This window comes from Arctopsyche grandis, chromosome 6 (assembly GCF_051622035.1).
Source record: "Arctopsyche grandis isolate Sample6627 chromosome 6, ASM5162203v2, whole genome shotgun sequence".
Classification (NCBI taxonomy): Eukaryota; Metazoa; Arthropoda; class Insecta; order Trichoptera; family Hydropsychidae; genus Arctopsyche; species Arctopsyche grandis.
Genome location: NC_135360.1, coordinates 20,987,596 through 21,004,986, shown reverse-complemented (window position 1 = coordinate 21,004,986; position 17,391 = coordinate 20,987,596). Strand labels below are relative to the sequence as shown.

General features: G+C 31.5%; 1 protein-coding gene across 1 annotated transcript in view; it reads left to right on the top strand.

Annotated features, from left to right (window-relative positions):
- LOC143913150 (neurotrimin-like) overlaps positions 1 to 17,391 on the top strand; it is a 40,686-nt gene that overhangs the window by 9,670 nt on the left and 13,625 nt on the right. The window contains exons 3-5 of the mRNA XM_077432780.1: positions 4,151 to 4,267; positions 7,795 to 7,888; positions 16,304 to 16,431. Coding sequence (XP_077288906.1) covers positions 4,151 to 4,267; positions 7,795 to 7,888; positions 16,304 to 16,431 — 339 coding nt within the window. The remainder of the gene's footprint in view (positions 1 to 4,150; positions 4,268 to 7,794; positions 7,889 to 16,303; positions 16,432 to 17,391) is intronic.

The window sequence follows — 17,391 nt, the reverse complement described above, 5'->3', positions numbered from 1 at the left end:
ACTCATTCCCGTTTTTCTCGTTTTCGTTCCTATTTTCGGCCAATTTTTTTTAGTAGGCTTTCTGGACATGCATACAATAAATCCTGAAATTTCCATCGTAATCGGTTCAGTGGTTTAGGAGCCTATTCAAGACAGACAGACAAACATTGATTTTTATATAGATGTATTAATACGTTGTAATGCTGTTTGTTACTGTTTTTAAAATAAATTAATGAAGAAATAACTAGTACAAGTGTAATAAAAAGGGCACCCTGAAAACTACGCGCCGACAATAATTCCCAAAAGATAACTGCATAGTCCGTGCTCTAGTAATACGAATTTTTTGCTCGTAAATTTACAGATTTAAAATTCAGCACACATCCAATTAACCCTTTTAAACGAAAAAAAAAATAGTGTGGCCAGAACATTATCTTAATAAACATTTTTCAATAGAAAATACTCAATATAATATAGTATTAACAGTGGGAAAAAATCCCTAGTGAAAATATGTAATTTTGACTTTTGATTTGAACTCGACGACTACTTAGAGATATTTGAAAACTGAAAAGTACTAAAAATGAAAGATAAAATACCCGACTATAGATTCGAATATTTATTTTGAACAGAAAATTAACAGATTTTGAGAAATCGACTGAACAACACCAAGATATAGAAAAATCGCGCGATTTAGAAAACATATATCTCCGAATCTCGAACCAATCAACACTTTGTATTACCAGATTCGTGTTCACGAGATATAACTTATCTATAAGAAAAGTTATATCTCGTCTCTGAACCAAAAAAAAGTCGTCATTTGTCGAACAGTGTAATTAATACATTTCTCTCGCTTTTAATTTAACAGTACTTCGCGTCATACTGATCCTTTTCTAACTTAAAATTCCTATGTTTGATCATTTTTATTGCTATCGTAAACACTCATCTAAACACTTCAAAATTCTATATAGTCGAAAAATGTTGAGAAGGGCTGATTCTTGTATTTGCATGGTCTTTTTATTGTGGCGGCGTCACCGAACTTTTCGCATAAAACGAGAAATTTTCGCATTAAAATGAACGCGCGGCGCTCGCAGTCTTCGTGTTAATCCGAGACATGGACGGCGATAAAATTGCCCCCATAAATCAAGAGGATGGTGGTTTGAAAACCCCAACGATTCGTCGTCATTCCAACTAAACAAAACGCTAATTACAAAGTAAAACGGAAAACTAGCACCGGAAGTCGAACCCCGCCATGCTAAAGCGACGCAAAACTATTCAACCCGCATACAAGCTATTACTTTGAGTTTCGTATGGAAATTTAACGTCAAAATATTTTAAATACGCCTTAAATTATACCACTGTACGATCCTGGTGAATTTGATTTCATTCTGAAAGTGAATTTAGATGTGATCCAGGACATGAATCACAGCGATAGAGTTAGCTTCGATTCGACCCCGAATCAATTTAACGGACGCATCCTATATTTCTTTATCGTACCTCAATTTCGACCGTAAAATAGGTAAATGTACGAGTGAAAAATTTGGGTTCGACAGGGTTAAACGGGGTTCTAGAGTATCATCGGTAAGGGTCTACTTTATTCGCGTGCCACCAAATAAGTATTATCCACAAGGCTTTACACGGCAATATAAACACAAACGGTAGACTTTACAGGTAGATTTTATAAGTCGATATACAGATTACAGCTGTAACTATTTACATTTCTTATCAAAAATTCACAAAAAAAAATAAATAAATCCCATACAGATTCCAATTTAGTGATACAAGTTAATATGCAACACGAATCAATTCATTACAAATCTGAATAGTATGAAACCTTTTAAGTTACTCTTTAGATTGGATTTAAAAATAAAATATAAAAATAACAAATAAAATATATCTACATTCATACTATGGTTTAAAAAATAAAAACGACTATTGAAAGAACCACTTTTTGATTTAGAATTTTCTACAAAACCAAGTTTACCCAGTTTTCGGTTTGACTCTAAAACAGGCATGCTTAACCTTTTTTTGGTTATTGGTCACAACTCGGAGGCTGGCAAATATGTATTCTTAAGGGATTTATTCATTCAGGTAATGATTTACATGAGGAAGCATCAGTGGCGTAACGTGAATTCCAGGCGCCCTGCCGCAAAATATTTTAAGGCGCCCCCCCCCCCCCCCCCCTTCTTATACACATTATTTCCTTACAACTGTTCAATAAATCTCTTCTTCTGCATTTTGTATTTTCGCGCTCAAGTAAGTCACAAAACCTGCTTTATATTCCAAAAGTGGATCATAAGCTATCAGAAGTTTAATAAAAGATATAAAATTTCCAGGATTGTTACAAGATACAAAACTCTCTTGATGTCCATCGAAATGCCAAATTATTTTTAGTCAATGTTAATATGACATTAATAGCACGATAATGGACTTGACGCCAATAATTTTTTAATAATGACTTTGCATTTCTGAAGAGATATATTTTTCAATTTTCTCTGAATTTTTCCACAAATTGTACGTAAAACAGGAACCTCAGAAATGATTTTACCACTTCACCAGAAATGACTGGGGAAGAAGGGCTATGATCAGTCGATTGAATGTTCGCAACAATTTGCATTAAGTTCGCCGTATTATCTCCATTTCTCGAAGAAGAGCTAGGTTGCTTTTCTGATAAAGCTGCCGAAGGACTTAATTCCACTATTTCACTAGAGACTTTGTCAGTTTTAGTCAATTTCGATTAACTCGAGATTTGATAATTTTTTCGCTTTCTTCACTGAACTTCTTAAAACTACTCATATTAAAAAAAAAAAAAATACTTCTCAACTACAGAGAACACAATGGTACACTTTACCTTAAGTAATGAGCTAATTTTTATATAAAACGATCAAACACATTTCGGGAGTTGGTTTATGTAATTGTAATCAATCACGATCTTATTCCGGAGCGTGTTCAAAATCAATTGTCGAAAAATCTGAACGAACCCACTAACTTTGTGCGTAAAGTTGTAAATTTGACATATTTTGGTCGCGTTCTATTATTTATTAACGGAAAGACTTAAAAAGTTAAAAATCCGTGAAAAAGGCGCGCCGTTTTACGGCGCCCTCCAAGCCTCGGCGCCCCCCCACACTGCGGGGTCTGCGGGCGCGGTAGTTACGCCACTGGGAAGCATATATTTTTAAATTAGAATATTGTAAATAAATAGGTGAAATTTTTTTTTCGGTTGTTTAAAAAAGCCACTGTTTGAAGAAGAGTGACTTCAAAAATGACGTCTTTATGTACATATGTACATATGTATGTGTTCATAACAGATTGACACATTCGTGTGTAATGAGAAGAGATCAGATTATTAAATTACAATAGATCGCTCCATTAGTGTTAGTGAGCAAAAAAACATGGTTTTTCTAAGAGATTAATAATATTGAACTATTTTTGTGCAAAATGCATCCATTCAACGCCTTTCTTTGGTAATGAGTTTTGAATATTTCTCAAATTAACCATTACAGTTTTATTTGAATAAATAATGCATATTCATTCAGAATTTAAAATGTAAAAGTTTTTAAAGCCATAAAACCAATTTCAAATTAATTTGTATTTTATGTGCCTATTCGCTATTGTATAGTATAACCACGTTTTGAACCAATTATAAAGTTATAGCGGAATAGTTCACGTCACCCATTAAATTGTTTAACCTTTACACCAATCACTTGAGAATTGCCCGTTTTCATCGACGGAAGGGAGGAGAATGTTGTTATGTAAATATTCTAAAGTTGAAATTAATTTTAAAACACAAAGTTTTCCACAAAACTCGCTGTCGTAGAGTGAGTTTTTTTGTGTATGTTTGTGTGTGTGAGCGCGCGCGCACAAACAAGAAGTTTTCCGCGAGCTTTCGAGATACAAAGGTTGTAAAGCTTTATTGTGCTATATTTTCAGAAACCTTCCAAGGCTAATTCAATAATAAAAGAATAAAAGGAAAAATAATACCGCCTATATTTAAACCCGAAACAAAGCCAAAACCGCAAAATGAAAGTTTCAAATATTATTATACATGGCGTCAAATTATATTTTAAAATCAAATTACACAAAGAATTTCAGGGACATTTTATGAAAATGATACTGTGCAAAATTAAAAAAAAACTGTGTTTTATCAGAATGATTAACCCTTTTGTGTCACTTTCAGGTGTCATGGATAAGACATCGTGACCTTCACCTGCTGACGATAAACAGGTCCACGTACACGTCCGACCAGAGGTTTCAGAGCATCCATAATCCCCACTCGGAAGATTGGATTTTACGAGTGAGTAGCCCTTATGTCATTCCCCATAGCCTCTCAACCCCGTACACGTTCCAAACTCAAACAGAACTAAGTAAGTTTGTCGTAGCGTTAGGACAGAGAGAAGACGCATTTATGAGTACGTGTTCGTCGCACACACTTCGACTTCCAAAACCGATACTATTAGTTAAGTTCGACGTATGAGAATAGGTATATATGTTTATATGTATGTACATATGTATGTATATGTACACATGCATGATAAAACACTATTAATTTTATTAGATTTCCAGTTACAAGACTAGTACAATGCGAAATGTTTATTTTTATTGCAAAATCACCAAGGAATACAAGTATTTTATAGAAAACTTATTTTGGCTTTGTTCCACAAACAAATACACATATATTTGTATGTATGTATATATGTGATCTAAGAAAAAAAAATAGACCAAGAGACTTAATCTTTTTTTAATACAAAAAAAAAATCGGAATTGCAAAGTGAGAACAAGTCGTGCATGCGAATTACATCTTCATAAGAGCCGTTATATTTGAAAATGGCATTAGTCTACTTTTCTTCATTTCGAGAAATACATATTTTGCAAAACATTAAATTTAATTTTTTGCGTTTAACAATATTTATAAAAAAACTAGTATCCTGTAATACGTTTATTCTGCTTTTCCGAGATTCTGAACTTCGAATTAAAAGCAGTGATAACAATTTGTGAATTGAGTCAAACTGAAATCGTGTTATTGGAACTGAAAATTGGAATTCCGCCACTTTCAAATATAACGGCTCATATCTTCTACATATTTTGTATGTATGTATATGTAGTTAAATTAAAATTTTTTGTTTATAAATACATATATACACTATTTTCAGTTTTAAGTGTACATTATTTACAGCCATTTTTTGGGGCAAACAATTTTTTGGGGGTTTTTAAGGATTACACAATACAATGTACATATGTCCATATATAACCATCGTCATTTACATCCATTCAAAATCCACTACTGGGTGAAAACATCTCCAAGAAGCTTCCGTTCGTCTCTGTTTTGCACAACTCTCATCCATCTCACCCCATACATTTTTCTAATTGCATCCACTCATCTTCATTGCGGCTTTTCTATCACCTTTTTACATTATAATTCATATTCTATCTTCATATATCTATTCTATCATCATATGTATCCGGCACATAGTGATTTTCATATCAAATACCTTTATCATACTTCTAATCCACGTTATCCGTTTCCTATATCTCCTCGTTATGCCGAGCTTACAACGTTCCGAACTTTGATACACTGGACTTGTGTAATATTTGGAGTATAAAATACGTTTTCACTGGCTTTCAGGGAAAATGACATTTTTGATTTAAAAACAACGTTCATTCACCCGAATGCATTCATCTTAATTTCATACGACTCTTTATTTCGTCTTCTTTGCTATAGGACATATGTACTCATCTACAACATGTGTATTTAATTACTAACCATTTATTTCTATTTACATAAAAACATAAAATATAGTACGTATACAATCTCACGGTATAACTTGGACCATAAACGGTTCTTATATGAGTTTATTTATTTATTTACATAATAGCCACAGTAACATTACAGAATACTCTATCGCGTCATTATGACCAGACATATAAGCAATATACAAATACTTTATATAATAAAATTAGTGAGACATCTATTTTATAGATAATAAATTTTTGGAATAATACTCGAATGTGGTTACATAATGTGTAGGAGTGTTATTGCCAATTTGATGGAGGAATCGCTTCAAAAATGAAATCAGATAAATTGGCAAACTCAATAGGAAACGATCGACCACAAATAGTCACAAATACCCAAGTCTGACCAGCAGCATTACAGATCATACTCAGAATAAATTCTTGTCAATCGTGGTCAGCTCACGGGATTGAATCCGGCGACCTCTTAGTGCTTAGTATTAACGCAACCACCAAGCCATGCTGCTGGTTAATAGTCAAGAAATTCCATTTATTTTTTTATAACTTTTACCAGAGTTCCATTTTTCTTTTTTTATAACTTTTACCTGTCCGAATAGCGCCGAGCAATTCGTATAGTATGAAATTATATCATATATCAAAAAATCACATTTGCATCAACTAAGTAAGCAATTAACAATGTATGTATATGTACATATAACATTTTTCTAAATAATAATTTTAGTATAAAAAACAACAAAAGAATTTCACTTATTGTAAGATTTTGTTTATATTTTCATTCAAACTTAATGTAAAAATAATATTAAAATTCAGTTAAATATATATTGTACTAGTTGTTTTTCCCGGCTTCACTCAATATTTGTAATATAAACAGCTTAAACATGGCGAATCTAATAGTAAATATTATTTTTTTTTTATTAAATTTATTTGAATGGAAAAAAATATAATATTCAACCAATTGAATTGTCGTTAAAGAAACTTTGTTTTGTTTATGAAGTTCCCTACCAAAGATACTTACATACATACTTACATACAAAGTCTCATTCGAAATTTTATATATATATATAGTATCGGTCTCCGTGACGAGACAGAATGTTAAATGACAGAAAACGCAAATATCGGAAGGCAAAGATCGAAAATCGAAAGATCTCAAGTCGAAAGATCAAAAAAAAAGGATGCATGGTAAACGGTACATACTCACTTAATTTGCGCGAGCAGGATACAAGAGGAACAGGCTTTTCCTCCCGTATTAATGTGCGCGCGCAGAATACGGGAGGAAAAGCATGTTCCTCTTGTTCCTGTTGTATCCTACTCGCGCAAATTAAGTGAGTATGTACGTGAGTATGTACCGTTTACCATGCACCATTTTTTTTTTTTGATCTTTCGACTTAAGATCTTTCGATTTTTGATCTTTGCCTTCCGATATTTGCGTGTTCTGTCATTTAACATTCTGTCTCGTCACGTAGACCCATATGAGATACATTGAATTGTGCTATTTTTGTTTCTATGTATGTATATGTTCAGCGTTTCATCGAATTTAAAATCTCATAATTTATCGATGTATCTTTAAACTTACACATATGTATGTACACGAGTAAATGGATTTAAGTTCCCAACTGTAATTAATCAGAGTCCAATAAAATAGGGGCGATGAAAGGGAGTGAATCGGTCACCTTTAGGGAATTACCTTATCGTAAATTAAAAGACTGGCGCCACTAACGACTCACATCACTTTAACCCATTCATGACCCTTTCGGTTTTTGATTTCGAGTGCGTGAATAATAGAAGGTGAATGCGATGTTAGCGTGTTCAAAGCAAGTGCGTGACATCGAACCTAGAGTCTACTGAGCCTACATCGATCGAAATATTATATTTATTTTACTCTCTCCCACGGGAAAATACCCTTGGGAAAACCTCGATGGGAGGTCACGCATCCCGTTTGTCGTTTTTCACAGATGCCTATCACAACGTATATACATACATATAGAAACGGTCCTTTTGTTTCGTCCCGACAACGATCGACAACTAGACACAATTTATTATTATTTATTTATTTATATATTCTCTGTTTTCCAGATCAGTTTTCCGCAACACCGAGACTCGGGCACGTACGAGTGTCAAGTTAGCACTACGCCTCCGATCGGAATAACAATGCATCTTCAAGTAGTCGGTAAGTTAATGTTTCAATTCATAAATATACACATAAAAATTTTTTCAAGTTTTCTTTTCATTTCTAATATTAAAATTAGGCCAAAGGCATTCAAAATTTTTGAAGAAAAAAATAAAAATGGAGCGATGATAATTTAAAAAACACTTAAAATATTTTGAAACAGCATATGAAGATCTATTATATTAAATTTATGTTGAATAATATTTTCAGGAAAGTAGTAAAAATCAATAAACAGAATTAGAAACGACCCAATGTACTTGTAGACACATTGAAATCTTAACTATCATATTGTTAAACCTCTTATTTGAAAAGACTCAATTCACCTAGACATGTTCTATGGATCAAGAAAGCTTTTGATGAAAATTGTGTCAACCCTATCAATATCGTCCAGACTGTTTCAAAAAGATTTGGTGGAGAACTTTAGTAAAAATAAACCTAAATATTATAATGGGTCAAATTGAAACACAGTCCGGGTAGTATATATGTATATAAAGACAATGAAATAAGTTGTAACTATAAAAGAGTCATGTATTATGAAAACATATCTTATGAAAATTCATCACTCGCTAGCTACTTGCTGGAATACTAATTTTGGTTACCCGTAATAAATTCCGCAGTCAAAATTGGACTCGCATTGAATATATTTATATTGAATTAAATCTGTACGGGGCTTAGCTTTGTTCGCGACATTGATTGAATGTAATTCAGAACATTTCTACAACGTCTATTTTCCTCTTGAATGTCTTCTACGAGGTCAATGAAACAATGAAACCCCAGTAAGTGATATTGAAACTGAAAGGAGAGAGAGAAAAAGACTCCACAACAATACTACGCTCGAGTTAAATGCCACATGCAATCCTGTCACTGAAAAATATATGCGAAAAAGAAGCAACATGTAATCTTTTAAGATATTAAACTCAAAAACGCAATTTAAATAAAACAGAGTGAAAATATGTAAATGTAAAACGTTTCGATGGCAAATTTTCGACTCGTCATTCTGAGCACGCACTCATCCGCCTACCCTTAAAATAAATCTTACGCAAACAATGATAAATATAATTTTTCGAGACAATTAGCAAATGAAATTTACCAAAATTGAAGCCATTGTCGCTTTAAATTAACATTTTGTAAGTTATGTGAAACCAAACTATGCATTTTGCATTATTGTGGTGATTCACTCTCGATGAAAGAGTCATCTCTTCACAATATAAATTATATATGTACATACATATATTATAAATCAAAAAGTTTTTAATTTATTTTAGGAGTGCTGGAATCGCTTTCAAAATAATGTACATTTGATTTTCATATAAAATTATATACATATGTATGTAAGTGAGAATTTTCATATTGATACAGCTTTTCTTTTTTCTTTCGGAAACTTTCACGCGTTTTAATATTTGTAGCACTTACGTATTATAAGAGTGCTTAGTTTTTTTTTCGTCGGTATTTCGAATATACAAGCGTTTATTTATGTACAATTTCACGCTTTCGACGTTTCGAAGTTTCTGCGTATAGTCGCAGCTGCTATTCTCCGTTCTACGTCTGAATGATTAATGTCCCTTAGCACTGGTGTAGCAACGTGTTCGCCAAAAACAGGAAAATCGATATAATAAATATATAGGATTGGTCTCTCTTATGAGATAAAATCATAAATAACATTACTACACTTAGCCGCAACCGAGATAAGTGTATTCAATCGCATATATCCGATTCGCTCTGATGCGCGCCCGTATATTCTCGCACGAAACGAAATGTACTAGGGAATATTTCCAAAAAACGAAAAGAAACAAAAATATGAACGAGTTGGCGAAATCATAGCACTTTTATTGTATGCTCCCCTTCTATCTGTATTTTTTTTTTTTTTTTGCATCATTATGACCGAGAGCTGAACACCGCGACCTTTGTGAATTTTCAGCATTACACTCCTATCTCACACATAGTGGAGTTGGCATTTTTTCGCCCCCATGTTCTCGTTATTTTTCCGCGCGGTTCTGGATTTTGCATTCAATCTCGCGTTTTTATCTGCGCACGCTAATAAATTTATTTTTCATCCCTTCCACCGCGTGACACTGCGACTCTCTTTTATGGGTTTATTTCGCGGTGAGCTTTCGCGCAAGCTTACGCTTTGACAACAAGCAGAGTTCATAATATGGGGTAAACGTGGATTCAAGTATTAGCTTAAGTCCGAGATATACATAAGTATATTGATTTATTTTATTTTACATAGATATATACCAGGAAGACCTAACAGATAGATCCCAATGCGCCTTCCTAGACAATTAATTACAAACATTGCAGCATTTTTATTACATAAATCGCTGTATTTCGAGAGGCTGAAGAACACGACATTAACAATTAAATAATTATTTCATACAAACATTTATGGATTTAGACTTGTATATACATTTTTACATATTGTACATAAATCAAATTCAGATATTTGTGACAGCGGGTAGAATGATTTTTACCAATTTGATGGAGGAACCGTTTCAACAATGAAATCAGATAAATTGGCAATCGCTGATAAGAAACGATCGACTTAGAGTCACTAATATCCAAGTCTGACCATCACTATAAAAGATTAGCACGGGACCGAACCCGGTAAACTCTCAGTGCTAAACATAAACACAACCACCGAGCCATACTGCTGGTTATGTATGCTTATGTACATATGTATATACGAAGCTTTATAAATTGTTATATGATATGTTTAATCCTTTAACATAAAACGTCTTACATGCATATACATACATATGTATGTATGTATGTATGAGTTTCTGCCCGGGTCAACCCGGGATAGAAATTTTACGTAAAAAAATTTCAATCAAAACGTAATCTAAATCGTTTAATAAATGCAAATCTACGATGTTCTACGATGAAAAAACTATTATGAAGCGGGTGTATCATTCTTATATTGATGATTCCACAATGGAAGAAATTTAGATTCTGATAAAGATGAGATAGTATTTGAGAAGAATTAAATATCAAATAAATAAAACTATTTTGTAAATAATATAATTAAAAATAGATTTGAAAAATAGAATTTTATATTAATAAAAAATAAATTAAATTAAAAGAATATATATATATATATATATATATATATATATATATATATATATATATATATATATATATATATATATATATATATATATATTGCATCAATTTTCCTAGGATTCCGGGACTCCCAGGAATGAGTCTAAGCTCCGTCGCTTGTCCAGAGAATTGAAAACGTCCGGAAAATAAGAAATCCTAATATGTACAATTGTAACAGTAAGAAATTGACTTTAAAGAAAATGTTTATTAAGAAAATATGCTTTAAAAAAAATATCACTGTCTATAACTAAATATATACATATAAGCGATATACATAAATATATACATATCCGCACATTAAATTTGAATTTGTTTTACCATGGTTTCATTACGGGTTTTGCCCCAAGGCGACACCTTTAGCTAAATTTATTTATACATATGTATGTACATACTTTATATAAATTTATTACAGAATCATTAAAATTTAGAAACTATATTCAAATAATGGTGACAAATTAGGATAGGTTGAAAATTTGTTTGGAACCGTTTCAACAATGAAATCAGATAAATTGGCAAACTCTGGTGGAAAGTTCAGTACGCTGCGCTCAACGGTAAGTGTGAGAATGATGGCTTTCCATTAATGGAACTTATTTTATATTATTCGACGTTTAATACATTATAAAACTATTTTCATAGCTAATTACAATAATAAACCTCGCAGGTTTTGCATTATCTTAACTTATAACACTCATTTTTAGCTGGATGCATGGAGTCTAGCAACAGTGGCTCGCGGATTTTTTTAGCACAGTAAAGCTTAAAATAAGTATTTTTAAAATAAATGGACATAGATTTTATTTATTAATTTATTTAAATCGATACAAAGTTAGTTAATTAATAAAGACGCGTGAATACTATACATATGTACATACATAGATGTAACTTGTAAATACAATCAATTATTTGTTTATGTCAAATAATATACTAATACTATCTTCCCTTCCTGAAGCTTTCTTTCATTCAGGACGACAAATACAAATATCTATGAGACATAAATATAAAGAAAAAACCACTTCAGCACTTGATCATTCTGCCGGAATATTCAAAGCTTAATAAATTTGCACAAAAAAAGCGTGTTTGCACCAATTTGAATCGCACACACCGCATTGCACCAAATGCTTCCTAAACACAATGATATATCAACGAGTTCAAATCCACAAACGACCAAGTTGAAAAAAAAATCTCCCAATATTTGGAACAGACCGCGAAAGCTCCTCACAAATTGTATTTTAGCGTGATGCGAGCTTTTCGTAAATGTGTATATGGGTAGTGAAACACTGTCGTTTCGCAAATATACCCAGAAATTCACTTTAAAAGAATTTCGTGGGTGTGGAAAAAGGAAGGGTGGCCTTCGTCGAAGCGGAAAATGCCATTATCCATGCTCAGACAAATAATAAACGGTGCTGTATGCAATGAGGGGATGGTGGGAAACGAAGGGATGGGGTAAGAGTGCAATCGACTAGGTCCCGCTGTGATTTTTCCGCTCAATTTTGCAGAAAATTGAAGCATGACACGCGACAATGAATCGTTAAAAAATTCCATTTTTCATATTGTATAGTGGGCTTCATTGTAATATATGTATGTATGTACATACATATGTGTATACGGCGATTACTCGAGTTTTACTACGATATGAATTCATTTTTGATGATGGCATCCTTTAATTTTCGATCGTCAACTGTTTATGTTCAATTCATAGAGCTATTGTATTGACGCATTCAGCTTAAGGAGATGGTTTCGTGATCCAATTATGTTTGCGTAAGTATGAAATAAATTATTATTAGACTAAACGTATTATGAATCGATGTCTCGTAAACTGTAAGTACCGTTTAGTACAATGACATTTGTGTGTAACGGTTTGTATTGTGTAACGTTTATACGTACATACATATGTATGTATGTATGTATGTATATAAATATGAGCCGTAATATTAGAAAATGGTGGAAGATTAATTTTCAGTTCCAAAAACACTATTTCTGTTTGACTTAATTCACAAACTGTTATCACTTATTTTAATTCGATATGTCCAGAATCTCGGAATTGGAGAATACACGTATCATAGTACTTTAAAATATTGTTAAACGTAAAACAATATATTTAATGTTTTGCGAAATATAAAAAAGTGGACTTATGTTACTTTGAAATAAAATGGCTCATGTATTTGAATTACTTGGTAAATATTAATATGAAATTTTCGTATGACAAGCGCACTGTATTATAATATTATATTTTTGCTCAAAGAATTTAAGTTCAAAGGAACAAACAAATCAATATATATTTTGACGTAGAACTAAGCCCTTTATTAAAATTTAATGAAGAGATATTATTTCTTTTATTCCGATAATATTTTCATATTTAAACAGAGCAAGATCTATAATAATTGCAATTAATTTTCTTGGCGACTTCTAGTAAATTCACAGTAATACGTCAAAGACTCAAACTATTGCTTATTCTAATATCTTCACTTATCAAATATGAAAAGCAATAATGACAATTGAATGGTAAATTTTCGAACTAGGACGTTTGTTGTTCTACAATTAAACCCAAGCAATTTATTGATTAATTCACATTAAAACAACATTACTTTTAAGAATATGTGAAACAAGTGAAGATTCGACGGCATTAGGTATTCCAACTCCGGTACTAACGAAACCGATTCTATCGGTTTTTTTTATAGAAATTTAATAGTTTTCTTTTTTATTTATTTATTTATATATACGGTCAAAAAAACATGATTATTTATGTTAATTAATTTTTTTAATATATGTAGAAGAAAAACTTGCGTAGGCTAGTTTGTATGGATTAATCAAAGAATGAGTCAACATCTAACATACTTTTTGACCTTAAGTGTATTATTTTCTTGCACCTAAAAATATTTCCGAATACATACATTCATTTATAGCTAGGGTGGCCATAAGTCCCGTTTTGCCCGGGACAGTTCCGTTTTTTACGTAATTCGCGTTCGTCCAGTCGTTTTCATAAAATTGTTTGATTTATCCCGTTTTGTCTATCCACTGTTGCACAGAAGAATTTTATTATATCCCAAAAACAAATATTATTATATAAAAAAACCATTACCTAAGTACAGTATATAAATTTTAAAGGAATGTATAATTAAATATTTTGTTTATCATTTAATCTTTCTAAAAATAAAAATTACTTAATGCAAAAAAAAAAAAATTCTTTATAATTATTTTTATAGAATATTAAAATATAATATTATATTTTACTACAAATTATATTATTACGTATTTATTTTTTTCTTGTTTCATTTTCATCTTTTAAGAAAAACGTAGGTATGTACATATGTACATACATTCTGGGAAAAAAATTGTATTACTTACAAAAGAAGAAATTAAATTTTGAGTTCCACATAAGTTTTGCAATTAAAAGAAAGGAAGAATATCTTTTTGGAAAATTTGTAGCTATTTTATTTGCTGATTTGATACGTTTTAGAAAAAAATTATTTATATTTCTTGTTTTTATTTCCTTGTACACAAGGATTGTACATTTTAATGTAAAATATTTGTATTTCCTCACCAATATTAATAGTCATTTGAGGGAAAAATAAAAAAAAATTTGGACGTGAAACACATTTTTTAATATAGAGGGGGGATTTATTTGCGGGGCATTCGGTTTCGTGTCCTGGGAAATATGGGCACCCTATTTATAATAATAAGAAGACTATTAACAATAAGAAGCTTCGTCACCTTCCAACTTTTTCGGAAATCTATATTTTTTACTTGACAATTGTTTGCCTACATAAATTCATACATATGTATATTTAAAAGTATACGAAGAAGGACTGAACATATTATTTTGTAATTAATTCAAAATTAATTTAAGTAATTGATTAAAAGTAATTATTGATCAACCGAGAATTACCCTACAATTAATTATTTTATAATTTATTGATAATTAATTCAATTTGATTGCACTAATTGCTTAAATTGCACTAATTACTCAGCCAGCATGTTAGCTCAGTGGTTGCGTTTATGTTTAGCACCAAGAGACTATTGGGTTCGATCCCGGGCTAATCTTTAATATACTGCTGGTTAGATTTGGAATCCAAGTCAATCGTTTCTTATCAGAGTTTGCCGATTTTATCTGATCATTGTTGAAACGGTTCCTTAAAAATTGGCAAAAATTATTCTTCCTGCTGTCACAAATCTCCTGTATTATTGTATGTAGAATTTGTAAAAAATTATTTACATGTCTACAAATCCATGTCTCAATGGATTATTTCATCAATTGATAATTTCGCTTCTCGAAATACAGTGATTTGTGTAATAAAGATGCTGCATTGTTTGTAATTAAATTTCCAGGAAGGCGTATTGGGGTCTTCCTGTCAAGCTTTCCTGGTATATATGTATCTATGTAAAAAATAATAAAAATAAATAAATAAATCAATACAGGTAACCAATACTCTACAATAGCGATATTTTTTTACGATAGTACCCGGTAATAGCTAATATCACAATTTTTGGAATCCCTAGGTGGTTCGTTGATTATGTTCAAATTACATGATTGATACGCTCTTATATTATGCATGAGAAAAATATACACGTACAAAACAACAAAACACGTACAAAACAACAAAACAAAGTAAACAACAAAAAAAAAAACAACGTATGTAAAATTTATAAATGGTACATAAAATGGATTTCATGATAAATATCCGATGTTTCTTCTGAAAACGGATTTATTAATAACTTATGTTGTACCCGTTAATTTCAACGGGTGATAACGGAAAGGAATTGATACACGAATTAAAATAAAGTAATATCTTACTAGTGGTTTAACCCGGCTTCGCTCGGTATTTGCAATACAAACCGCTTAAACATGGATAATCTAATATTAAACATTCATTTGTTTTTTATTAAATTTATTTGAATTGAAAAGGAAATAACTACAGCCAATCAGAAATGAATTACACACACAGTGAATAGTTTTTTTTTATATATATATAAGGAACCGGGACTGAAACAGGAATCGAAGATCGCAACTAAAATTGGAATTGGAAATCGAAACAGAAATCGGAAATATAATTCGAATCGGGAATCGGAACTGAAATCGGAATCGGGAATCGGAAATGAAATCGCAATCGAATCAAAAACGCAATCGAATTCGTTGATTATATAATACATAACATCAAATACTTTTTTTTTGATGAATTTTCAAATTAATAATTGTAATATGTAATTAAATAATCAATGAAATTCAAAGTTGTTTGAATATATTTTCTATACAATATTCAATTGAATTAAATTTATGTTGAATGTATAATCTTATATGTATTTTTGTTTGTCACACAGAGCCAATAACCACAATAGTCGGCGGTCCAGACCTCTACATAAATACAGGAAGCACCCTCAACTTGACGTGCGTGGTTCGACACTCTCCAGAGCCTCCACCGCACATATTTTGGACCCACGACAATGTGGTAATGCTAAAATTATCATTTTCATATTCAAAAGACGATGCTCAGATTCCAATTTAAACGAATACGTGATAAAATGTCTAAAATTCGGTGACCCTTGGCGCCAAATTTAACGAATTCGTGCGACCCCTTAACCTTAAAGCCCTTGATAATTTCCACAACGCAATAAACATTCACTATCGTCCTTCATCGCATTCGCACACTTTTTCATTTAATTAGAGTCCTCTTTTTTCCGTTTTGTAATCGCTTTTACCCTTCTTTAGGGTGAGATGCGACTTGACGTTTTAATCTAAGCGTTCCGTTAATTAGAGTAATGAATTTGAGCTCTTGAAAGTGACCCATTTTAACGAGCCAATCGAATTAAACAATGGAATAATAAATGAACATTTTTCCCGTCTTGAATCTATTAATTACATTGTGACATTACAGACGATAGATTTTAAATCTCATTGATATAATTTATTGATTGTCGCATTTATACCCGTGTTTTTTGAGCAAAAGATTAATTTTTGTTTGCGAATAATGTATATCCGACGATATAAAATGCGTATTCTCTTAGGTCGATGTATGTAGGTAATAAATCAGATAAAAAAGAAAATGACAGGAGGATAATAACAGCGAGAAAGATAGTACATACATACATACATACATACATACATACGCTTCTCCCTCTTCACTAGGTCCAGTCAATATTTGTGTAATAAACATTGCCACAATGTTGCAATACATAAGGAGAGTGGGGATGCTTTCATTCTTTCATATTTTATTAGTTCTTTCCCTTACAAATATTACCTAACATACTTCGAGCATTACATAGAATGAAAATAAACCTCTTCGTCTTCTCTCGAGCATATAAAGTAATTTGTTTTTGAATATATTCATTTACATGTACATACATATATACATATGTACATACATATATAATTTATCAACACAAATAGAAAAATATTTTCAATGTTAAGT